At 39.2% G+C, this 12,004-nt stretch overlaps 2 protein-coding genes across 2 annotated transcripts; both read left to right on the top strand.

Moving 5' to 3' along the window:
- The first annotated feature begins 316 nt into the window (after window positions 1-316).
- LOC133613951 (olfactory receptor 11A1-like) lies at window positions 317-1,428 on the top strand. The gene has a single exon (XM_061971884.2). It carries the CDS (start codon window positions 499-501, stop codon window positions 1,426-1,428), a length of 930 nt encoding a protein of 309 aa, XP_061827868.2. The 5' UTR covers window positions 317-498.
- An 8,685-nt stretch (window positions 1,429-10,113) lies between these two features.
- Window positions 10,114-11,377, top strand: LOC133613952 (olfactory receptor 4K15-like). Its single transcript, XM_072914383.1, has 3 exons — window positions 10,114-10,527; window positions 10,843-10,943; window positions 11,287-11,377. Exons 1-3 carry the CDS (start codon window positions 10,114-10,116, stop codon window positions 11,375-11,377), a joined length of 606 nt encoding a protein of 201 aa, XP_072770484.1.
- The last annotated feature ends 627 nt before the right edge of the window (window positions 11,378-12,004 follow it).

Raw genomic sequence — 12,004 nt, 5'->3', positions numbered from 1 at the left:
TTGTAATTCAGTAATAGTTTTTGTAATTTTGATCACCATTAGCTTTATTTAATGTGTAATTACTCAATTCAAGTTCTTTGGATTGAATTGACCATTGACATGATGGTGGACGCAGAGTGAAAAATAACAACAGAGGTGTTGTTTATCTGGATTATGTTGTCAGTTGAAGGTGAACTGACCGAGATTAATGCATGTCAATGTGTATAACGTGTTGACATGTTCAAGAAAGAGTTGAGTGACAGCAGGCCCTGAAGACTTGGAGGTGCTTGTTGACATGACAGCAACTCTTTGTGGATCACGTAATGAGATCCATGGAGGGCGAACAAGTCTTATAAAAGATGTGATCCTCCTCCGACACTTCACTTTGTGCATTGTGGAGATGAAGATGAAGACCAGCTCCCTGCACATGCATCAATGTGATCTTCATTTTAGGACTCTTGTTTGCTTCGACACAGTCTGCTGGATCTTTTGTTTATTCATTTTTCTGGGACTAACTTCATGGATGCTGAATTCAATGGAACATTTATAACTTTTGGTGGCTATGTAGATGTGGACAAATATGGGTATATTTACTTTGTCATCTTTTTGACAATATATATTCTCATCCTCTGCTCTAACTGCACCATTATATGTCTAATCTGGATCCACAGGAACCTTCATGAGCCTATGTACATTTTTATTGCTGCTTTGTCACTCAACTCTCTTTTGTTTAGCAGTGGAATCTACCCTAAACTTTGCATTGACGTCTTATCTGAAAAACAGACCATTTCTCATTCTGCTTGTATGTTTCAATATTTTGTTGTTCATTCATTAGGTGGATCAGACTTCTTACTGTTGTCAGCCATGGCTTATGACAGGTATGTGTCTATCTGCAAACCTCTGCAGTATCCAACTATCATGGGGAAAAGAACTGTCATTGTCCTCTTGACTTTGGCCTGGTTTATACCTGCAGTGGAGCTCGCAGTTGCAGCTCTGATGAATTCAAAAGAAAAAATGTGCAATTTTACAGCAGATGGAGTCTGGTGTAACAATTCTGTCCACAAACTCCACTGTGTAAAATCACAATTTTTTACTGTTTTTGTTTTGTTTGCCACAATAACTATCGGTGTTGCTCCTGTGATTTTCGTTATTTTTACGTACATAAAGATATTTATAGTAGCTTATCACAGTTGTGGGGAAGTTAGGAAAAAAGCTACAGAGACATGTTTACCTCACCTGATAGTTTTAATCTGCTTCACTTGTTTCACTGTTTTTGATGTTATGACCGATCGACTGCAGTCAGATCTTCCAAAAAGTGTCATTTTAGTAACGACTTTACAAGTGGTTGTGTATAGTCCTCTGTTAAATCCAATCATATATGGAGTGAAAATGAAAGAAATATCAAAACACATAAAGAAATTGTTTTGTCAGGTCAAACCCATGAAATAAAATTAGTATTTAGAGGATTTTTGTGTAATAGTGATGTTTTAATCACTGAAGGTAAAAAAACAAGCATTTGAAATGGTTCTATGATAAAACATGTGTGATGTCTTGACTGCTGTCTCGTGTCAAAATAAACAAACAAATGCATCTGCATAATGTTTATGGTTGTTTCTTCTGAAAATATCTCACCTCATGAGGTTTTTAATGGGATGCGTAATTTTTTCCTTGCTCAAATGGAAACAATGAGTTCTCCTCTGCTGGGTTCAAAGAGATACTGCTGTGTTTTGGACGAGAGGGAGAAGACCGGTTGACCGCAAAATAAGAAGCATTGCAATAATCCATGTTATGGTTATTGTGTTAGTATATTTAAAACATGCATACGATTACAATATTATACTTCACATATTTCCCATTCCTCATCAAAGCATGTCCAAAAAGGACTAGAAAAAAGCAGTGATTATACAATCATATCCTTGTGTTTGTACTTCATCTGTAACACAACAAGGGAAAAGAATGCATGAGTTGATACATCGACAAATGTTGAAGTAAATACATATTAAATACATAAATTTATCATTAATACATAATTTAGTTAGTTTTGATTCACAAGATGTTCAAGATGTTTATCAGGAATCTTCTTTTTTGTACGTTATAAACACTTTGATCTAGATTAGATCATATTAGTACATTGTTTATTAATCCAATCCATAATTGAAGTCCATATACTGATATGCTAAAGGTCATGAGTGTTGTACATGCATTTAAATGATTTCATTTAAAATGTTCCCTAAGATTATAATTCTCCTCTTTTGTTGAGAAGAGATGTTGTACATTCTTGGGTAGCAGGTTAGAGTTTGCTTTCTGCATAATTTTAGCTGTTTGCAAATACACCAAATCATTGAGTTTCAATCTTTTTTAATTCAATAAATAAAGGGTTTGGGTGTTCCCAAATTCAACAGAATGTATTGTTTTAATAAGTAAGTAGGTAAATACATTTTAATTGTAAAGCACTTTTCACTGGTAAAAATGACAGAGTGCTGTACAAAACATAGGTGAATTAATCAAACAGTTACAAATCCCAAAACCAGTGAAGTTGGGACATTGTGTAAATGGTAAATAAAAACAGAATACAATGATTTCAACTTATATTCAATTGATTAGACTGCAAAGACCAGATACTTAATGTTCAAACTGGTAAACTTTGTTATTTTTTGCAAGTATTAGCACATTTGGAATTTGACACCTGCAACATGTTTCAAAAAAGCTGGCAAAAGTGGCAAAAAAAAGGCTGATATAGTTGAGGAATGCTCATCAAACACTTATTTGGAACATCCCACAGGTGAACAGGCTAATTGGGAACAGGTGGGTGCCATGATTGGGTATAAAAGCAGCTTCCATGAAATGCTCAGTCATTCACAAACACGGATGGGGCGAGGGTCACCACTTTGTGAACAAATGCCTGAGCAAATTGTCGAACAGTTTAAGAACAACATTTCTCAACCAGCTATTGCAAGGAATTTAGGGATTTCACCATCTACGGTCTGTTATATCATCAAAAGGTTCAGAGAATCTGTAGAAATCACTGCACGTAAGCGGCAAGGCCCGTGACCTTCGATCCCTCAGGCAATACTGCATCAAAAAGCGACACTAGTGTGTAAAGGATATCACCACATGGGCTCAGCAACTTCAGAAAACCACTGTCAGTAAGTCGCTACTTCTGTAAATGCAAGTTAAAACTCTTCGATGCAAATCGAAAGCCATTAATCAACAACACCCAGACACGCCGCCGGCTTCGCTGAGCCAGAGCTCATCTAAGATGGACTGATGCAAAGTTGAAAAGTGTTCTGTGGTCTGACGAATCCACATTTCAAATTGTTTTTGGAAACTGTGGACGTCGTGTCCTCCGGAACAAAGAGGAAAGGAACCATTTGGACTATTATAGATGAAAAGTTGAAAAGCCAGCATCTGTGATGGTATGGGGGTGTATTAGTGCCCAAGGCATGGGTAACTTACACATCTGTGAAGGCGCCATTAATGCTTAAAGGTACATGCAGGTTTTGGAGCAACATATGCTGCCATCCAAGTATCGTCTTTTTCATGGACGCCCCTGCTTATTTCAGCAAGACAATGCCAAGCCACACTCTGCACGTGTTGCAACAGCGTGGCTTCATAGTAAAAGAGTGCGTGTACTAGACTGGCCTGCCTGTCGTCCCGACCTGTCTCCCATTGAACATGTGTGGCGCATTATAAAGCGTCAAACTGTTGAACAACTTAAGTTGTACATCAAGCAAGAATGGGAAAGAATTCCACCTGAAAAGCTTCAAAAATTGGTCTCCTCAGTTCCCAAACGTTTACTGAGTGTTGTTAAAAGGAAAGGCCATGTAACACAGTGGTAAAAATGCCCCTGTGCCAACTTTTTTGCAATGTTTTGCTGCCATTAAATTCTAAGTTAATTATTATTTGCAAAAAAAAAAAGTACATTTCTTGGTTCGAACATTAAATATCTGGTCTTTGCAGTCTATTCAATTGAATATAAGTTGAAAACGATTTGCAAATCATTGGATTCTGTTTTTATTTACCATTAAACAACGTGCCAACTTCACTGATTTTGGGTTTTGTAGAGCCAAATAAGTGTTTGATGAGCGTTCCTCAACTTTCTCAGTCTTTTTTGCCACTTGTGCCCTCTTTTTTGAAACATGTTACAGGCATCAAATTCCAAATGAGCTAATATATGCAAAAAATAACAACGTTTTCCAGTTCGAATGTTAAGTATCCCCACACCTGCGGTCCCCTCCAAGGTTTCTCATTGTCATCCCATTGGGTTGAGTTTTTTCTTGCCCTAATGTGTGATCTGAGCCGAGGATGTCGTTGTGGCTTGTGCAGCCCTTTGAGACACTCATGATTTAGGGCTATATAAGTAAACTTTGATTGATTGATTGATTGATTGATGTTGCAACAAGTTGTATATGAATTTTATGTTTTACACACGTACGCTCACATCAACTACAATTGTAGTCCAAACCATTAAAAAAAAGCTACTAACTAAGTCAGAAGTGAGTCAAAACTCACTCAATACTTTAGTAGTTTTTTCACGGAATACTCACTTTTACTCAAGTAATTATTTTGATGACTACTTTATACTTTTGTCATATTATTCTAAATTAACGGTACTCTTACTGGAGTACAATTTTGGGGTACTCTGCCTGCCTCTGTACATTATGCATATATAAATGCCACTAATGTACCTGTTGTTCTGAATTATTATGCTGATCCCCAGTAGCAAATATCTGTGTACTAGAAATGGTTTTGGTATTTCAGCAAAAGTTTTTGTACAAAGTATTTGTATCTTATTGTGTTCCTGTAGTACTGTTGTCCTTATGAGTATTTTAGCATTTTTAACAATAGCTTTATTTAATGTGTAAATATTCAGTATTTGTTGTCTTTTTCTGTTTTCATAGTCCGTGTTTACAGCTGCGAAAAGTCTATTCGCTTTTTGCTGCTTTATTTGCTGCTCTACGTGCCTTGAATTGCCCCATGGAGATAAATAAAGTTATTTGAATTGAACTGACTATCTACATGATGACTATTGACATGATGGGGGGAATTAAATCAAATCAAATCAACTTTATTTATAAAGCACATTTAAAGGCCTACTGAAACCCACTACTACCGACCACGCAGTCTGATAGTTTATATATCAATGATGAAATCTTAACATTGCAACACATGCCAATACGGCCGGGTTAGCTTACTAAAGTGCATTTTTAAAATTCGCGCGAAATATCCTGCTGAAAACGTCTCGGTATGATGACGTCAGCGCGTGACGTCACAGATTGTAGAGGACATTTTGGGACAGCATGGCGGCCAGCTATTAAGTCGTCTGTTTTCATCGCAAAATTCCACAGTATTCTGAACATCTGTGTTGGTGAATCTTTTGCAATTTGTTCAATGAACAATGGAGACAGCAAAGAAGAAAGCTGTAGGTGGGAAGCGGTGTATTGCGGCCGACTGCAGCAACACAAACACAGCCGGTGTTTCATTGTTTACATTCCCGGAAGATGACAGTCAAGCTTTACCATTGGCCTGTGGAGAACTGGGACAACAGAGACTCTTACCAGGAGGACTTTGAGTTGGATACGCAGACGCGGTACCGTGAGTACGCTTCCAAACATTTGATCGCTTGCCCGTACGTGCGTGCCGCTATGTGCATGTCACGTACGTAACTTTGGGGACTTTGGGGAAATATATGTGCTGTATGAACTTTGGGGAGGTGAACGGTACTTTGGGCTGTGGGATTGAGTGTGTTGTGCAGGTGTTTGAGTTGTATTGGCGGGTTATATGGACGGGAGGGGGGAGGTGTTTGTTATGCGGGATTAATTTGTGGCATATTAAATATAAGCCTGGTTGTGTTGTGGCTAATAGAGTATATATATGTCTTGTGTTTATTTACTGTTTTAGTCATTCCCAGTTGAATATCAGGTCCCACCCGCCTCTCACAGCATCTTCCCTATCTGAATCGCTCCCACTGCCCATCTAATCCTTCACTCTCACTTTCCTCATCCACAAATCTTTCATCCTTGCTCAAATTAATGGGGAAATCGTCGCTTTCTCGGTCCCAATCGCTCTCGCTGCTGGTGGCCATGATTGTAAACAATGTGCAGATGTGAGGAGCTTCACAACCGGTGACGTCACGCGCATATCGTCTGCTACTTCCGGTACAGGCAAGGTTTTTTTTATCAGCGACCAAAAGTTGCGAACTTTATCGTCGATGTTCTCCACTAAATCCTTTCAGCAAAAATATGGCAATATCGCAAAATGATCAAGTATGACACATAGAATGGACCTGCTATCCCCGTTTGAATAAGAAAACCGCATTTCAGTAGGCCTTTAAAATTTACCACAAGGGTAGCCAAAGTGCTGTACAATGGGCAGGTTAAAAGATAATAAGAGAACCGAGCAAACACAACACAACACAAACAGAGCACGATAAAAAATAAATAACTAAAATAAATAGAACATAAAAGCAGGTTCACAGCAGGTGTATTATGGGGCGCCATAGCAGGATGGATATCACTCAGTGTTAAAAGCCATGGAATAAAAGTATGTTTTTAAGAGTTATTTAAAAACAGGAAGAGAGGAGGCCTGTCTAACATTCAGAGGTAGGTCGTTCCAGAGCTTGGGAGCAGCAGCGGCGAAAGCTCTATCACCTCTAAGCTTCAGCCTTGTGTCAGGGACCGTCAGTAGCAGCTGATCGGCTGATCTTAGGGATCGGGTGGGGCAGTAAGGCTGGAGGAGGTCGGAGAGATATGTTGGAGCGAGGTTGTTTAGACATTTAAAAACAAATAGAAGGATTTTAAAATTGATTGGGTAACGCACAGGGAGCCAGTGAAGGGACGCTAATATAGGGGTGATGTGCTCACGTCTGTGGGTCTGTGTTAGCAGACGAGCAGCAGAGTTCTGCACGAGCTGCAGGCGGGCGAGGGAGGCCTGGCTAATGCCTACATACATACAGGGCATTGCAGTAGTCTAGACGAGTCGAGATAAAGGCGTGGATTAATTTCTCAAGATCATGTCCTGATAGAAGCGGTTTCACTTTCGCTATTTGGTGTAATTGATAAAAGCTTTTTTGTACGACGCTGCTGATTTGTTTTTCGAATTTAAAATCTGAGTCGAACTTTACCCCCAGGTTTGTGACACAGTTGCTGAGATACGGGGTCAGAGTGCCGAGGTCAACGTTGGGGGAGGGAGAGCGACTTGGACCGAACAACATAACTTCTGTTTTGTCTTCATTTAGGCTCAGGAAGTTAGCTGAAAGCCAGGCTTTGATGTCGTGCAGGCAGTCAAATGAGACGTTGAACCGTGTTATTTTGTGCCATGGGAAAATAGATCTGGCAATCATCGGCATAAAAATGAAATGCAATACCGTACTTCCTAAAAACACAACCAAGGGCGGAGAAGGTAAAGCGCAAATAAGATTGGGGCAAGGATTGAGCCCTGGGGGACCCCATGTGGTAAAGGAGCTGTGGAAGACATAAAACTGTCTATTTTTACACAAAAACTCCTCTCGGTTAGGTACGACCGGAACCAGTTGAGGGCGGCGCCCTTAATGCCCACACAGTTTTCAAGATGAGTGATTAAGGTGGCGTGGTCGCCGGTGTCGAACGCATCAGACAGATCTAAAAGCACCAGGACAACATATTTACCAGAATCAGTTGACAGGAGGATATCGTTAAATACTTTTAGAAGCGCTGACTCTGTGCTGTGGAGGGCTTTATAACCGGACTGGAACAGCTCAGTGATACCATTATCCTCTAAGAAGGGCAACAACTGACTGTAGACAACCTTCTCTAATATTTTGGAAATGTATGGAAGATTAGAGATAGGTCTGAGGTTAGAGAGGAGAGAGGGGTCGAGGCTTGTTTTTTTAAGTAGAGGTCGTACCACTGCATGTTTAAACTCTACTGGAACTATTCCCGAAGAGAGGCTACTATTGATAACCGACCAAGAATGAAAAACAGAGGTCTTGTTGATCTGGGTTACGTTGTCAGTTTAAGAAATAAGAGCAATGCATGTCAATGTGTATTATGTGTTCGTTTAATCTCTAATAAGTCGTTGTCAATTTTCAGATTCACCATCTTACAAACCCCGTTTCCATATGAGTGGGGAAATTGTGTTAGATGTAAATATAAACGGAATACAATGATTTGCAAATTATTTTCAACCCATATTCAGTTGAATATGCTACAAAGACAACATATTTGATGTTCAAACTGATAAACATTTTTTTTTTTTTTTTTGCAAATAATCATTAACTTTAGAATTTGATGCCAGCAACACGTGACAAAGAAGTTGGGAAAGGTGGCAATAAATACTGATGAAGTTGAGGAATGCTCATTAAACACTTATTTGGAAGATCCCACAGGTGAACAGGCAAATTGGGAACAGGTGGGTGCCATGATTGGGTATAAAAGTAGATTCCATGAAATGCTCAGTCATTCACAAACAAGGATGGGGCGACGGTCACCACTTTGTCAACAAATGCGTGAGCAAATTGTTGAACAGTTTAAGAAAAACCTTTCTCAACCAGCTATTGCAAGGAATTTAGGGATTTCACCATCTACGGTCCGTAATATCATCAAAAGGTTCAAAGAATCTGGAGAAATCACTGCATGTAAGCAGCTAAGCCCGTGACCTTCGATCCCTCAGGCTGTACTGCATCAACGAGCGACATTAGTGTGTAAAGGATATCACCAGATGGGCTCAGGAACACTTCAGAAACCCACTGTCAGTAACTACAGTTGGTCGCTACATCTGTAAGTGCAAGTTAAAACTCTCCTATACAAGGCGAAAACCGTTTATCAACAACACCCAGAAACGCCGTCGGCTTCGCTGGGCCTGAGCTCATCTAAGATGGACTGATACAAAGTGGAAAAGTGTTCTGTGGTCTGACGAGTCCACATTTCAAATTGTTTTTGGAAACTGTGGACGTCGTGTCCTCCGGACCAAAGAGGAAAAGAACCATCCGGATTGTTATAGGCGCAAAGATGAAAAGGCAGCATGTGTTATGGTATGGGGGTGTATGAGTGCCCAGGACATGGGTAACTTACACATCTGTGAAGGCGCCATTAATGCTGAAAGGTACATACAGGTTTTGGAGCAACATATGTTGCCATCCAAGCAACGTTACCATGGACTCCCCTGCTTATTTCAGCAAGACAATGCCAAACCACGTGTTACATCAACATGGCTTCATAGTAAAATAGTGTGGGTACTAGACTGGCCTGCCTGTAGTCCAGACCTGTCTCCCATTGAAAATGTGTGGCGCATTATGAAGCCTAAAATACCACAACGGAGACCCCCGGACTGTTGAACAACTTAAGCTGTACATCAAGCAAGAATGGGAAAAAATTCCACCTGAGAAGCTTCAAAAATGTGTCTCCTCAGTTCCCAAACATTTACTGAGTGTTGTTAAAAGGAAAGGCCATGTAACACAGTGGTGAACATGCCCTTTCCCAACTACTTTGGCACGTGTTGCAGCCATAAAATTCTAAGTTAATTATTATTTGCAAAAAAAAAAAAAAGTTTATGAGTTTGAACATCAAATATCTTGTCTTTGTAGTGTATTCAATTGAATATGGGTTGAAAAGGATTTGCAAATCATTGTATTCCGTTTATATTTACATCTAACACAATTTCCCAACTCATATGGAAACGGAGTTTGTAGATTTATTTTACAGTGTGATCGTTTGATCACACATTGCAGGTAAAGAGAGACATGCTGCCACCAGGTGTATGTGTATGCTAACACAACGTGTAGTTAGTATTAAAAATAATTGAGTCCTTCACATGTTAAAGACTGGCTGTCATAGAAAGTTTGAGTGACAGGAGGTCCTGAAGACTTGGAGGTGCTTGTTGACATGACAGCAACTCTTTGTGGATCACGTAATGAGATCCATGGAGGGCGAACAAGTCTTATAAAAGATGTGATCCTCCTCCGACACTTCACTTTGTGCATTGTGGAGATGAAGAGGAAGACCAGCTCCCTGCACATGAATCAATGTGATCTTTATTTTAGGACTCTTGTTTGCTTCGACACAGTCTGCTGGATCTTTTTTTATTCATTTTTCTGGGACTAACTTCATGGATGCTGAATTCAATGGAACATATATAACTTTTGGTGGCTATGTAGACATGAAGAAATATGGATATATTTACTTTGTCATCTTTTTGACACTATATATTCTCATCCTCTGTGCTAACTGCACCATTATATGTCTAATCTGGATCCACAGGAACCTTCATGAGCCTATGTACATTTTCATTGCTGCTTTGTCACTCAACTCTCTTTTGTTTAGCAGTGGAATCTACCCTAAACTTTTCATTGACGTCTTATCTGAAAAACAGACCATTTCTCATTCTGCTTGTATGTTTCAATATTTTGTTGTTCATTCATTAGGTGCAGCAGACTTCTTACTGTTGTCAGCCATGGCTTATGACAGGTATGTGTCTATCTGCAAACCTCTTCAGTATCCAACTATCATGGGGAAAAGAACTGTTATTGTCCTCTTGACTTTGGCCTGGTTTATACCTGCAGTGGAGCTCGCAGTTGGAGTTGTAATAAATTCTAAACAAAAAATGTGCACTTTTACTACAGGTGGAGTCTGGTGTAACACTTCAGTCCACAAACTTCACTGTGTAAAATCAACATTTCTTAATGTTCATGTTTTGATTGTCACAATAACTAATGTTATTGCTCCTGTGATGTTCATTCTTTTTACATACATAAAGATATTTATAATAACTGTTCACAGTTGTGGGGAAGTTAGGAAAAAAGCTACAGAGACATGTTTACCCCACCTGATAGTTTTATCCTGCTTCACTTGTTTAATTGTTTTTGATGCTATGACCGATCGACTGAAGTCAGACCTTCCAAAAAGAGTAAGTTTAGTAATGACTTTACAAGTGGTTGTGTATAGTCCTCTGTTAAATCCAATCATATATGGAGTGAAAATGAAAGAAATATCAAAACACATAAAGAAATTGTTTTGTCAGGTCAAACCCATGAAATAAAATGAGTAAAATGTGGATATTTGTGTAATAGTAATGTTTTATTACTGATGGTAATACATGTTTTTAAAAAAACATGTATTACTATGAGTAAAAAAATGGTCTCATGTCTGATTGTTGTGTCATGTCAAAATAAACAAGGTAATCTGCATAATGTTTATGATCGTTTCTTCTGAAAATATCTCACCTCATGAGGTTTTTAAAGGGCCGTGTATTTCTTTCATGCTAAAACGGAAAAAACGAGTTCTCTCTGATGTGTTCAAAGAGATGCAGCTGTGTTTTGGACGAGCTCTTCACGAGAGGGAGAAGACTGGTTGACCGCAAAATAAGAAGCATTGCAATAATCCAGTCGAGATGTGTATATGGTTCTTGTGTTGGTTTATTATAAACATGCATACAATTACTATAATATACTTAACATATTTCCAGTTCCTCATTACAGCATGTCCAAAAAGGATTAGAAAAAACTCAGAGCTTTTTCAGTTTTACCCTTTTTTGTTTCACAGCAATTTCTAACACATGACCTCATGGTAAACTACCGACCGGTGTCCCACCTTCCCTTTATTTCGAAAATCCTCGAAAAAATTGTCGCACAGCAGCTAAATGAACACTTAGTGTCTAACAATCTCTGTGAACCTTTTCAATCCGGTTTCAGGGCAAATCACTCTACGGAGACAGCCCTCGCAAAAATGACTAATGATCTACTGCTAACGATGGATTCTGATGCATCATCTATGTTGCTGCTTCTTGATCTTAGCGCTGCTTTCGATACCGTCGATCATAATATTTTATTAGAGCGTATCAAAACACGTATTGGTATGTTAGACTTAGCTTTGTCGTGGTTTAACTCTTATCTTACTGACAGGATGCAATGCGTCTCCCATAATAATGTGACCTCGGACTATGTTAAGGTAACGTGCGGAGTTCCTCAGGGTTCGGTTCTTGGCCCTGCACTCTTTAGTATTTACATGCTGCCGCTAGGCGACATCATACGCAAATACGGTGTTAGCTTTCA

The sequence above is a fragment of the Nerophis lumbriciformis genome, linkage group LG13 (genome assembly GCF_033978685.3).
Source record: "Nerophis lumbriciformis linkage group LG13, RoL_Nlum_v2.1, whole genome shotgun sequence".
Classification (NCBI taxonomy): domain Eukaryota; kingdom Metazoa; phylum Chordata; class Actinopteri; order Syngnathiformes; family Syngnathidae; genus Nerophis; species Nerophis lumbriciformis.
This window is presented reverse-complemented; position numbering and strand designations above follow the sequence as displayed.